The 14,518-nt window shown below is 41.4% G+C and overlaps 1 protein-coding gene across 1 annotated transcript in view; it reads right to left on the bottom strand.

The window, feature by feature from the left end:
* Positions 1 to 14,518, bottom strand: part of WDR47 (WD repeat domain 47) — a 49,126-nt gene that overhangs the window by 4,677 nt on the left and 29,931 nt on the right. Inside the window, exons 6-12 of the mRNA XM_018569513.1 lie at positions 10,564 to 10,684; positions 8,870 to 9,048; positions 7,539 to 7,796; positions 6,451 to 6,511; positions 2,289 to 2,452; positions 2,007 to 2,176; positions 1,133 to 1,303 (exon numbers count right to left, since the gene is read on the bottom strand). Of these exons, the coding sequence (XP_018425015.1) occupies positions 1,133 to 1,303; positions 2,007 to 2,176; positions 2,289 to 2,452; positions 6,451 to 6,511; positions 7,539 to 7,796; positions 8,870 to 9,048; positions 10,564 to 10,684 (1,124 nt within the window). The remainder of the gene's footprint in view (positions 1 to 1,132; positions 1,304 to 2,006; positions 2,177 to 2,288; positions 2,453 to 6,450; positions 6,512 to 7,538; positions 7,797 to 8,869; positions 9,049 to 10,563; positions 10,685 to 14,518) is intronic.

Here is a 14,518-nt window from a genome sequence, read left to right as displayed (position 1 = left end):
ATCCCCCTGAAGACGTCTTTTGATGACGAAACGCGTCGGGGCGGGTCTATCTCATACCACACCAAACAAGGAAGTGCGGGCTCCTGGGCGCCTGTTGAATTGTACCGGCCGGTTGCTTCTTTTTTAAACGTGAGTTTTCACATTTTCGTAAATAAATGGTCTTGACTACTATACAATGAGGAGCTCTTTTTTTCAATAAATACGGAGATTTATCGATCTATGGGACATCACTGTGAAAACATCTAGAGGAGACACTGGTGAGAGTGCACTCTTGAGGTGGTGACTGCATGGCACAAATACAATCTCTGGAGAGATCATCAAGCACTTTTGGGACTTGATATAATTTCACTTATGGATTATGGACTGATATGATATAGATATGATATAAACAAGTGGAATTATAAGGTTTATGTTTAATGGGACATATATTTATAAGACAATCAATTCACTTTCTATGTAGATGTGTATGATTATACCAACTTTTTGCACATGTTAATCTTTGCACAAGTATATGAACCTTTTTACATTTTTTTGCACATTTTTCCATTTACTGATTATTAGGTTTTAATTTATATAATATATTTAATAATTTATACAATATTAACTGTTATTTATTACCCAATCACCTTCAGATTATGCTGCCTATTGGGCCCCTAGCGCTGTACATTTATTTAACTTTATAACTGGAGCAGGTTATCTATAAGTGCAGCAGCTTCCCATCGATGGTCTGTTGAGGAATATTCCAAAGCGCAGAATTTAACAACCTTTTAATCAGTAGTCTGCAACATGGAGCCGGCGGCGGTGAGGAGGACAGAATGTAAGTGTTTTTGCACATATATAAAGCAAAAAAATGTGCTGAGGGATGTTTCACTGCCTGCTTGGAATGCATTCAGTTAAAAAAAAAAAAAAAACATTCAGTGTTTAATACTACTTTCAGCTTTGATCGAGAAATGTTCAGTTTATGTTACTGTAACAAGTTTTTGCCTCGTAGGACGATAAGATGACGCAGTTATGTCTCCCGCTTATCAGAAGTAGTAGTTAAATCTTTGCCACACAAAAAGTACAAATACCCTTCTGGCTAGGAGTTTGAATAAAGAATACAAAAAACAGATGTCCTCTTTGTCATGCATACCTGTATGTCCACTCAATGCATGTAGCCCCTGTCCCCGCTGGCAGTCTGTGGTATAGATATTACAGTCTCCAGCTCCTGCACTGATAAGAATGGCACCTCCACTCTCCGGCCCTTCCATGAATGCCAAGTCTCTGATCGTACCATCGTGCATGCTAAATTCCAGGTCTGGACCTGAAGAAGCAAGGTAACAGTAACGTTATAGAAAAAACATCTAGCAAGAGGCAAACGCAACATTTTCTATTGGTGTTTTGTTTACTACAGACCAGAAGTGACACTGATACTTACAGTTACACTCTGGACAAGAGGTCACAGATTGTTATTTTGTGAATATCCCACAATATAGTTATACTGTTACATTATAGCATGGATTGGGGAGGCATCAGTTTGCACAATAGTAACAGACGTACAGGTTTAATTCAAGTAAACCTATCGTGGGGGAAATACAGTGGCTAGCATTGCTGACCACCTTCTTAAAACACTAGTTGCTTGGCTGTCATGGTGACTCTCTGGTCCCAGAAGGAGTATACTGATCCAAAAGGTGATGGGGGGATCATTAGTCTTTGGCTGTAAACTGGTTACAGGTCAGTAAACCAAAGAACTGAAGCAAGAGGGTTAGCATGACAGCTATGAAACTAGCCGTTCCGATAGGAAAGCTCACCAATGGCAGCCTCTATTCTTTTTTTTCATGGCAGTTTTCTTTCATTAGGGAAAGCCCAGTAACCCACAGCAACGAATCAGAATTCATCCTACACTGAGCTGACTTCAGCAAATAGAAATCTGCCTGCTATGGGTTACTGCACTTCGTTTTTGCATGAACTTACTGGACAAATCCACTTGTTCTGAATCATAATTACTAAAGTTCAAATGACCTTACCAGTTGCATTGCAGGTCTCCGCATTAAATGGTAGGACTTTAACATATTTGTCATTAGAACCTGTAGCAAGTAACTGCCCGCAGGGGCTCCACGCTACACAGTAGATTGACCCTTTGTGATGCTTGTTCCTCTTAAATCGAACCACTGGTTGCACAGGGCCATTTGCAGGACTTTAAAGGAAAAAAAGAAACGGTGAGTTCTGGGAAGCAACAGATTTAGTAAGTGAACAAAAGTTACTGTAACCAATGCTGTGCACTGCTTCTTAATGCACCACAATCTTACCCGTTGGGATCAATAACCTCTGGATATGCACAGACTCTTAGTGTTTTGGAATTGGATCCAATAGCATACAGCGACCCACTTGGGTGGAAAGCTACGGCCCGAATTGCCTGTGTGTCCTCCAAAGTGGTGAGACAGACAAACTGCTGCTTTTGTTTGCCATCAGGCTGTAAAATGAACACAGAACTTGCAAGTTAGGTTATGGCACCATTTTTAATTTAGGACACAACTAGGTTATGGTACGATTTAATTTTAGGACACAACATCTTATTAAATACAGCAATGCAGAGGTACTCCTGGCAAACAAACAGATCTCACCTTCTGTCAGTAAATTAAAAATAGGATTTCCAACTTACCAGTAAAATCCATTGCATGGAGTACATTCCAGGACACAGGCAGATTCAGAGATGACTGGGTAATAGGCAGGTACCATGGGGTGATTGGACAGTGGTCAGAGCTGTGAGAACCCTCATATAACCCCTCCCACATCCAAGTATTTATTTTTTTTAACAAGCAATAGAGGGGAGGGTGTTGTGTCCTGTACTGTACTCCAAGAAACTGATTTTACTGGCAATTTAAAAGTCCTATTTCCTTGATCGTATAGTATAGGATGCAAGCAGATTCAGAGACGACTAAGATGCCCAAAAGCAATAGAACAGAGGGGTGGGCAACACAGAAAACAAGCCCACATAACAGAAGAGTAAGAGGGAACAAGGGAAGGACATGTCCTGAATAAGATGTTAAGTGAACAAAAGTTACTGTAACCAATGCTGTGCACTGCTTCTTAATGCACCACAATCTTACCCGTTGGGATCAATAACCTCTGGATATGCACAGACTCTTAGTGTTTTGGAATTGGATCCAATAGCATACAGCGACCCACTTGGGTGGAAAGCTACGGCCCGAATTGCCTGTGTGTCCTCCAAAGTGGTGAGACAGACAAACTGCTGCTTTTGTTTGCCATCAGGCTGTAAAATGAACACAGAACTTGCAAGTTAGGTTATGGCACCATTTTTAATTTAGGACACAACTAGGTTATGGTACGATTTAATTTTAGGACACAACATCTTATTAAATACAGCAATGCAGAGGGACTCCTGGCAAACAAACAGATCTCACCTTCTGTCAGTAAATTAAAAATAGGATTTCCAACTTACCAGTAAAATCCATTGCATGGAGTACATTCCAGGACACAGGCAGATTCAGAGATGACTGGGTAATAGGCAGGTACCATGGGGTGATTGGACAGTGGTCAGAGCTGTGAGAACCCTCATATAACCCCTCCCACATCCAAGTATTTATTTTTTTTAACAAGCAATAGAGGGGAGGGTGTTGTGTCCTGTACTGTACTCCAAGAAACTGATTTTACTGGCAATTTAAAAGTCCTATTTCCTTGATCGTATAGTATAGGATGCAAGCAGATTCAGAGACGACTAAGATGCCCAAAAGCAATAGAACAGAGGGGTGGGCAACACAGAAAACAAGCCCACATAACAGAAGAGTAAGAGGGAACAAGGGAAGGACATGTCCTGAATAAGATGAAACAAGGACTAGGTCTGAGAATGATCTTATTCTTATGAGGAACAAGGAACGGTTCCTTGTACAATAGCGCTGCCAGCTCAGAAGAGTCCTGCGTCTTCTGTTCAGCGGAGGCCAGGTAGGTTCTCAAAGCTTTTACCATAGGGCACTGATCCAGAAGCTGCAAAATCGCTGCCATGGCCAGGAGGAACTTGTCAGAAGTACCAAAGGAAAAAAGGGAAGCTAAATTACACACGAGAGGAATCATCACCTAAGAACACTGGCAAAAAACGGAGATTTCCTGGGAGTGGGAGGAGTGAAATGAGGGTCCTTACAGCTCTGGCCAGTGTGCAGTTGACTCTTAATCTGCCTATGTCCTGTATTGTACAATCAAGAATCCACTAAATAAGACCAAAGCTGGCTCAAGTTTTGGTGCTGGAAGTATAAGGGTTGAAAATTTGCTGTGCACCAAAGAGCTTCAGAGGTATATGCCACTGAAAATGTTCATACCCCAATACCAGCAGCTAGATTCAGCCAAGAGTACTTCACGCACATCTTACACAGTGTATATGAGATTCAGAGTGTGGAAACATCACACATTTTTTAAGAAGGCACAGTGAGGGGGAATTTATCAAAACTGGAGCAGACAAAATCTGAAGCAGATTTGCACTGCAACCAATCAGCTTCTCTGTCTCATTTTCAAATCTCAACCGAGCAAACGGAAGAGAGATGCTGATTGGTTGCCATAGATTCTGTCTGCACCAGTTTTGATAAATTCCCCCGTGTGTTCTGCACACTTTTTATATATAACCTCCTATATCTGTCGTTGACACTGCACTTAGGCCCCATTCACACTGAGCGATTTATGGAGCGATTTTTGCAGCGATATCGCTCATATTTCCGCGCTATATCGCTCTATGTAGCTTCACCAAAACATTTCAATGTAGCTGTTCACATCTCGTCGCTCAATATCGCTTGTAGCTCGTCGCTGGTAGCTTGTCGCTCCTACATGACCCTTTTTTAGAGCGATTTTGAGCGATATTGCTCCTGATTGCATACAGCCCAATAGGAAGAAGTCGCGCGACACGTCGCTCAAAGTCGCGCGATTTCCATGTCGCTCAGTGTGAATGGGGTCTTAGAGATGTCATTGTTGTGTACCTCACAATCCTGCCCCTTTACAGGCATCAGAAACATTCCCAAACTAAAATTATCCTCCTTCCACAGATCTGCAAATGCTGCTCGATTTACTGGACTCGCTTATAAAATGGCTGGACAGTAACAATAATATGCGACTACAAATCAACAGCGGTCATTTAACCACTTGAAGTCCGCGTTGTTTAGACCCCCTTCCTCAGTATTCAGCGCTGCGGTACTTTGACTGACATTTATTCCGTCATGCAGCGCTGTACTGAAATGAATTTTATACCATTTTTTGGGGACAGATAGAGCTTTCTTTTGGTGGTATTTATTCCCCACTGGGGGTTTTATTTTTTACTATATTAAGGAAAAATTACCGAAAATTAAAAAAAATTAACAGTTTCCGCTATATTAAATTATAAAACATTTATGATTAGCCAATTTTTTGGTAAAATAGGATTTTGGTACTCACCGTAAAATCCTTTTCTCTCCGTTCATTGAAGGACACAGGGAACAGATCGGAGATCATGTACTTTCGGGACGTCACAGAGCAGTACCAAAAAAGAGGGGTGGGCCAACAGAAACAACAAACCCAACTTAAACAAAAAAATTCCCTCAAACGGCCGCCTGCAACACTTTGCGCCCCAAACCAGCATCCGCAGATGCCAAAACATCCACCTTATAAAACTTGGCAAAGGTGTGAACCGAAGACCAAGTCGCGGCCTTACAAACCTGAGAAACGGAGGCACCATGGCGAAAAGTCCAAGATGCATTGATCTCCCTCCCATCTTACCTCCTGAGCCGGTCCCGGGCCGCAGATGGGCTAGCGGATCCCGGGATTGACGGTGAGGGGTCGGGAGGGGGCGGCACTCCAGGCGGCGGCCTGGATCGGTTGTATGTCAAACAGCCAGCAATGGCTGTAAAGAACGGGTGGGCTTTTCCTGCCCGTGCGCGCACGAGCAGGAAAAAAAAATGCCGTCTATTTACGGCAACCCGCCCATGTGAGTCTGCTGTCCGTCCGTGTTTTTGCAACGGGCGGACGGCAAGTGGTTAATATTGCCCATTGATGTCCTCTGTATTTATGTGCAAATAAGAACTTTGTTTTCAGTTGTTTGATGACATCATGACTGATTAACCACTTGCTGTCCGGAGCAATTTCTTACTATTTGCCCACACATGATATAATCTGAATTTTGGGCTACAAAACAGCTTCAAACCCCAAACAATTATATATTTTCTGAAAGCAGAGGCCCTGTAGAATAAAAATGTGCTAGTTGCAAATTTTTATGTCGCACGGTATTTGCGCAAATGTTTATCAAACCAGTATTTTTAGGATAAAATACACTAAAATGAAATTTAGGGCACAGAAACACTCGTGTGGTAAAAGCTACTAAAGCACCGTTACAGATATGTACAAAGCAGTTGCCAATTTACTGACAAGCATTTTAAGGTAAGGGGAGACTTAACTCTCTAATTTCAGAGATCATTTTAAAACGGAATGTGTTGTTACCTCTGAACTTTTCCTTGATCCAGCACCTGCAGGTTCTTCACATTGTCCCGGCTCTGTTGCACTAAAAAGTAGATCAGTCAAAAGTTAATACAGACAGTAACTTTTCAATAAAAATAACTACAGTTCTACATTTCTTTTCCTGACACCTGTGAAAAAAAGATCTTCTTAATGCAGATTATTCAATGTTTAATGCCACACTGTTCTAGTTCAGTGTAAATCAAACGTTGACCAACAGAATGAAGTGAAGAGGAGAGGACCTTTTTTAATCAATCCCTTCTTCTACTTTAAGCAAGGAAAAAGGCAGCGACTGATCACATTTAGAATTGGAGAAATCATTAGTAAGTAGAACACAGTCAGATCTCCAGCCTCTGGATCTCACTGCTAGACCAATGCTTTGAAGAACTTGCACCATCTTTAAAGAGACCTTGTTGCCAGACAATTCACTTCAACAAACATCTTTCCATAAGATCATATGTGCATTTAATGTATTTGATTAATTTTATTTGCTTATAAAGACCCTCTTGTGTAGACTGCTGCCGGTGCTGCCCTCTTGCATATGTCAGCAAGCCCAACAGACTCAAAGATGTAACCCAAGTGACACTACATAGCAGCGTTAGCCTAACGTCAGCCCTCCAGCTGTGGGGAAACAACAAATCCCATCATGCATCTACCTCCGGAACTCATGCCTGAGGCAATCACAGTCTTGCAATGCCATACTGAACTTGTAGTTTCCACTGCAGCTGTAGTGTAGAAGTTTGGCTACCCCGGCTCTATAGTATTCCTCTTCTGGCAGCTACATAAAAGGCAATGCATGAAAGGAGTAGGGCCAAGGAGTAATTAGACACTCCCACAAGTGGAGAGAGCTATGACCTGCAAGGACAGAAGTGGCCGCGCTGGGAAATTGAGTCTTCCTGAAGTAATCACTTTTAGCAAGTTTGAAGGCACATTCAACGTGAATACAAATACTTTACAGAAAGGAAAACACTGCAAGTAATCATTTACAATACTTGATTTTTCAGTGTTTTACCTTCTCTCTACAGATCTGTACGCGGTTTCAAAACTGGTAACAGACGCATCATTTCACTGACCTGGCAACGTCATACACAGGTGACTCCTCTGGAAATGGGATGTGGCTAGCGACCCCTCGCTTCCGAGGGGTACTGGTACTGATGCTTTGTCCATCGGGCTGTGGATTTCTAAGCAATGAAGACGAGACTGGAGGTGTAAGTCCATTGGTGACTGAAGAGCTGCCCTCTCTGGGACCGTTGTGCTGTATAGTCTTTGGTTGAATGTCCTCATTCAGAGGCTCCACCCCCACATTCAACTCTCCTAACTTCTTGATTGATCTTAAGAGGGATACAAAAATTAAAAACAAATTGCTAGTGGTCTATGACATGCACCACCAGTATACAAATCTGACTGTTTTGAAAAAAACATGTAATACCGCTATGGATAACACATAAAGCATACACATCACACATAAAGAGCACAAATACACACACCATTGGAAGGTGTGAAACAAATACATCAATGGCACTAAAATTGCCTCTGTTCCTTGATTTAGATCAAATGGTGTTTAAAGCTCATCTCTGAGCCAGAAAGGATGGGAAGAAAGACCCTGCCTCCTGTAAACAGAACAAGGGAGAAGACTCTGGACTGGAGTGTCACATGACTACAGATTTGAGTAAAAAGGGCATTTTGTAATGCCAGGAACCATAAGAAGGGATGAGAAAGGGGAGCTCCATGTAGTGCTTACATCTGCCCAACATGATGGTGTTTGTGTGTGACTTTTTAGGTTTAGAAAAAGCTTAATTAAGAGGAAATGAGTGAGTAGCTTCAAGGATGGGGATAGTAATGCCAAAGAGTCCTTGAAGTGCGAGTTGGCATAGATCTCCCTAAAACTTTATTTGCTGAAATCCCAACTGAAGTCCGACACCTTTATAGTTCTGAATCCCCAAATGTCATGATTTGTGGCAGATTCTTGCTAGGAAATGCCTTAAAATACCTGTTACTCTGCATGAAAAACAGATTCCAGCCCTCACTGTTAGGAGACTGAAATCCATTTTATACGTTTTTATCTGATAATGCATACCGTTTTTCCCCGAAAATAAGACACTGTCTTATTTATTTTTTTGCACGAAATAAGACACTAGGTCTTTATGCGCAGCTACCCCGAAAGTAAGACCTAGCGGATTTCTGTAATATAAGACCTACCACCGAACTAGGTCTTATTTTCGGGGTAGGTCTTATATTACAGAAATCCCTGAAGCTAGTGCTAGGTCTTATTTTCGGGGTAGGTCTTACTTTCGGGGAAACACGGTATATGCCCAAACTGTGCAACAAACACCTAAATTCCTACAGGAAGAAAAACATGCCTTTCCTAAATATCGGAGTGTTTGCAGAATCATCATATAATTACCTATTGAGGAACTGCTCGGTGAGATTCTGTGGATGCTCTGCCTCTTCTGTTTGGTTCACTCCCCCTTCGAAAAGCATTTGCTGGTAGAGTTGTCTCTGCTGTTCCTTCTGCTCCAGATGTTGCTGGTAACGCAGTTTCTGTCTGTAATATTCTTCAAATTGGTCTGTGGAATCCTGAAGCTGAAATACATCCCAAATAAAAAAAAAAAGTCTGGAAAATCTGTCTGGCTTGTTCTTTTTAAGTTAACAGATCAATGATGCATTTGGAGAAATTTGACCATCACGGGGCTAAAAAATGGTCACCCAAATGAAGAACATGCTAAGCTCGGATCAAATTATTCTGGCTCTAGGATCTCCGGCAGGGTCTGCTTGCTATTGGCACAGAGGCGCCAGGAACAGAATGAGGTGAGAATAAAACAGCAAAAAGTTTCCCGGCACACTCACCAGCCAGCATGCAAAAAAACCTGTGTAAACCACTAAGGTTAAAAGCAGAGGTTTAGATACACGTCTTCTGCAGAAGACGTTGTTAGAGTTAGGACCGCACTATATGGAGGTGCCTTGACGAGGCAGTGCGACTTTCAGATTTTCTGCAGATTTTTGCTGTTTTACTGTTTGAAGCCCTTCCATGTGCACCTTGCTGTAAAGCTGGTAACGGATTGATGAGTGCGTTTGCCATTTGTTTTGCTTGACTGATTTGGTGCAGTGACGCATGGGAGGGTCTCAGCTGCCGTTGTGATGTGCGGGATCCCTTGTGTGTTCCTGGGCCTATAAGGAGGTTGGGCTTCCTCCTGACAAACCTGCACCCAATTTAATCTTTTGCCTCATGTGCTCCAAGATGGAGACTCTCATAGTGTAGAGTTAGGACCGCAATATGTGGAGGTGCCTTGACGAGGCTGTGCAGCTTTCACATTTTCTGCAGAAGACGTGTATCTAAACCTCTGTTTTTAACCTTAGTGATTAGTCAGGTTTTTTTGCATGCTGGCTAGTGAGTGTGCCTGGAAACTTTTTGCTGTTTTACTGTTTGAAGCCCTTCCATGTGCACCTTGCTGTAAAGCTGGTAACAAATTGATGAGTGTGTTTGCCATTTGTTTTGCTTGAGGTGAGAATAAAACGCATCCAAACAGAAAGCAAGATAAAAAGGAAAAGGGACGCTTACTCGAGAGTGGACAGTTAAAGTGACATTAAACCCTCAGATTTTTTAACATAAAACAATACTGTAATGTGCGCCTTACTGTAATCCATGGTTGTTTCCCTTCTCTTTGCTGCTCTTCCTTTTAAATCCTCATGTCTTCTCATGCTGGGGGAGAACTTCCCTTTGCAGCTGAGTGTCTCTTCCTGTAGTGCTGGCTCAGGTTGCAAACGTACACACAGACACCATGTATCCGTTCCAGAGACAAGGCAGTCTGCTGCAAAACAGACGTTCTCCCCCAGCATGAGAACAGATATAGATTTAAAAGGAAGAGCAGCAAAGAGAGGGTAAACTACCATGGATTACAGTAAGGCACACATTACAGTATTGTTTTATGTTAAAAAATCTGAGGGTTTAATGTCACTTTAATTATAACACTCTGGAAAGAAGCTTGGGGGGATTTTAAAGGATAACTTTACTAAAACTCTCCTTTAACAAAAATGTTGTTGGATATTCCATTCACCATCTCATGTCTGGGACTAGCCTCAGAAGATGGAGGAAAATACCTCATTTCTTTCTGGTTTCTTTGGCTCTTCAAGAAGAACAAAACTCTCTTGGTCTTTTTCAGAACTTGGGTTTTGGCACAAAGTCTCACTGCTGATCTCTTTCTCCTGTGGGGTGTCACTCCTATAGTACAAAGAACAAAAACAAATACCCTTAGCATGTACTCGCCTGTTCATTACAATGGTGCTTCTGACCTGTCAAAATTTCCTGTATGTAACTAAAATAAAAGATATATTGGTTTACTCATCACCTGAACATTTTGAGTTGGCTCCATAACCTAGTATTAGTGTTAACAGTTGAATGTTAACACCTACACAATTAACCCTTCATGTAAACCAGTCCATTACAGAATTTGTGTGTGCCCAATTCTCTGGAAACTCAGAGAAGTCACTGCTATGGTGCTTTATCGCTCATGCTGACTAGAACAAACAGTCCTGTGCCGATGAAGGGCAAAGGCTGAACAAGTACTACCTGCAAGTCAGTGCCCTGTTCTGGCAAGGCTGTGAGATGCTATATCCACCAAGGAAGTAAGTCACTCAATGTAACGGCCTGCCGTTACCAAGTAAGTCATCATATGTAGCCGACTACTGTAAAGTGGATTGTAAAAGTCATTATAACTGCAAAAAAGACTCAAGTGTGTGAGAAAGGGAAACCAGCTGAGCCACATGTGAATGTACAGCGTGTTAAGTGCTGTGCAAATTGCCTGCGCTATACAAATACCTATAATAAATAAAGTAGTATCTATGGTAATCCAACATTGGGTAGTCCACTTGAAAGATATCAGAACACAGGTGAAGCTTATGTGTACTTAACAGTTATGTGATAATCCCTTTAAAAGGTGCCCATACACCTTACAACCATCGCAAGACTTTTGTCTTGCGATGGTTGTAAGCTACTGAAAAGCTTGTACGATCTGCCCATCTTGGACAGGCAGATCGTACTTGCGATGACTGCAATGAGGGGCGGGCTTCCGATGATTGCAAATGGGCAGTGTGCGCCCGTTCGGCAGTTGTCGAACAAACAGGCCACTAACCCATTGAGAATCGTACAATTCTCGGCAGGTTTTCAAGCCTGCTTGTTCGACAGAAGCCGTGCGACCGTACAGTAGAAACGGTCGCACGCCTTCCATAAACTTTGCGATTATCGTACGATCGCGGGATTTCACGCGATTCTCGTACGATAATCGTACAGTGTATGGGCACCTTAACTTTAGAAAAAAGATTTGTTATGAATAAAGAAGAAAAAAAAAGATGTAGTAGAATATTGACTGCAAAAAGATCAGAATGAAACTATCTACTAATAGGAAATATTTGAAAGCAAACAAAAGTGAAGCAGTAAAACAACAAAAACAGCAACAAAACAAAACACAAAAGAATAATTTCGCTATCCGTCAAAAAGGTTATCAACAATAATAGATGGTCCAGTAAAAGGGGATGTTAGTTTGTGTTTCTGCAAACCCTTCTGTTCTTCCAGAGATCTTTTAGAACTGGAGGGGAGGAGACGGAGGAAATGCTTCCTCCTCACTGACGCAGACTTAGGCCAAGTACATTTTTCCGCATCATTTTTTTTTTGTTCTTGGGTTTAGATACACTTTAAGATAGGAGACAGGATCATTGTAAATTGAGAGTTTACTCCCTTAATCTACAAATAGAAAATGTAAGAGCACACTTATAAGTAGAGGTGCACCGAAATGGAAAATTCAAAACCGAAATGAAAAAAATTGTCAGTCCGAAACCAAAAATGTTTTTATTTTAATTTTTTTAATATTTTACAAACTTTTTAATTGTTTTATATTTATATGTATTTATGAATTCATTTTTTTAATATTTTTATTTTTTACTTTACTTTTAGGGGCTTCGGGGAAATATTAGGGGTCTAAAACAGACCCCTGATATTTCGCTTTTAAAATAGAAAACGAGATTGAGGACATAAAGTCCTCTCTCTTTTTCTGTATCCCCTATGAGTGTTCCTGTTAATTCATAACTTGAGAACATAGTGTGCTTACTATAACTACAATTATGAATGAACAGGAAGTGAAGTAGATCACTTCCCATTCATTCACAATTGAGGATATAGTAACCATACTATATCCTCAATTATGTACAAACACTCAGCGATCACTGAGTGTTTGTACCTAGCTCTCCTCTCTGACATGCTGTCACAGGAGGCTGGGCAGGGCAGTGCAGGGAGGAGAGCTCAGCCTCCTGTTACAGCGCGGCCTGTCTCCGCCCCCACACTGCTCTACCGGACTGTGATAGGAGGCTGAGCGGTGTGGGAGGAGAGACACCGGCCACTCACAGGGCTCTCCTCCCACAGCGCTCGGACGGCTGTCACACTTTCTCTCCTCCCCGCTCGGACACAGAGCAGCGCCCAGCGGGGAGGAACGAAAACAGGAATGCGCCAATCTATCGGCAGGAAAATGGCACTTTCGGCATTGAGCCAAAAGGGCCATTTTCGGCCGATATGTTTTGGCGGCCGTTATATCGGTGCATCCCTACCTATAACAATGTAAAAGTTCTACCAAGAGTTACTTTAATGTGAACACAGCTAAACAACTTACTGTACTTTCCTTTAAACCTGAGAGCATTAGTGTTTATATATTTTCAAAACTGCTTTTTTGCTGATACAAGTCAAGGGTAATGCAAAAGCAGCCTAAAGTGGACCTCCGCTTTAAGAATCGGCTTTACCCCCCTGCTAACCCCCCTCCATTTGAAACACAATGTTTTTCTTTTCTGTCTGTTTAATTGTAAAAGTTTTAATCTGGCCCCGACACCGACCCCTGCCGCCATTCTCGCCTCGGAGAAAATTATGTGCCCTGCTCCAACCACCTCCAGGGATATTCTCGCTACATATCTCAGCAGGACAGGAAGTAAGGGGAAGTGTCTCCAAGCAGCCCCATATAGCTGTAAAAATGTGATAGGAGCTTTAATCCTTCCCCGCTCAATCTAAAAACTAGGAAGAACGGCTTTGGCTTGACATATACTACACTTGGACACATTTCAGGAATCAATCCAATCAAAAACAATACAGTTATGCTTTTCCATGTAATCATAAGCGCCATCACCACTCACATAACAGTGAGAGTTCTGTATGAGGCTAAAATGGTTTCCGCTTACTGGAAGTTGCTGGTGGACTGGGTGGTACTGGTGATGTGGTGCGGTAAGAGAAAGACTAAACTCTCTAAACTCGCATGGAGAAATGTTACATTGCTAAGTGTGTATTTGGTATCAATAAATCTGCATCACAAATAAACTGTCTTGTGTAGCCCTTTATAGCCACAATCATTTATCATATAACTGATACATGCCAGTGCTGCCAAGTAATTTTTTGGCCGTGCTTTATGCTTTAAATATCCAAATCATGTATATGTTTATTATATGTGTATATGACAAACTTTTATCCAAAGTTTATTTAGTTTACAGTAGGGATGCACCGATACCACTTTTTTGGGTCTGAGTACGAGTACTGATACTTTTTTTTAAGTACTCGCCGATACCAATTACCGATACTTTTTCTTAAAGGGGCAGATCACATTTTTTCCAAAGCAATACAAAATAATGATTTTAGGTCAGTTTCTTAATATTATGAAGAACTGTAACTCAAAAGACAACATGACTGTCAAAAAATAAGTTTACTTTGCTTAAATTGTCACAAAGTTGTACTCAACGAAAGTTAGTAAAATCTCAACGTGCCATTTGAAAAAAGGCCACAAGATGGCGAATGGATAGGATGGAAGCAGATGGAATTGTGTAGAAAAGTGAAAAAACCTTAATTTAGCTTAAGACCTCATTCACACAACTAACAGCCGGCCCATGTTATATTAATACGGCATGGTCAAAAGATAAATTAATCTTTATTTTATATAATATTAATTAAGCAATGGAAAAAACAATTATTTTATATTTATTCATGCTGTATTCACTCAGCTATGATTCCCTGGCTGGAATCCTTTTTTTT

This window comes from Nanorana parkeri, unplaced genomic scaffold, assembly GCF_000935625.1.
Source record: "Nanorana parkeri isolate BGI_ZX_2015 unplaced genomic scaffold, ASM93562v1 scaffold1346, whole genome shotgun sequence".
In the NCBI taxonomy this organism is placed as follows: Eukaryota; Metazoa; Chordata; class Amphibia; order Anura; family Dicroglossidae; genus Nanorana; species Nanorana parkeri.
Note: the sequence above shows the minus strand (reverse complement) of the source record. Positions and strands in the feature narration are given on the sequence as shown.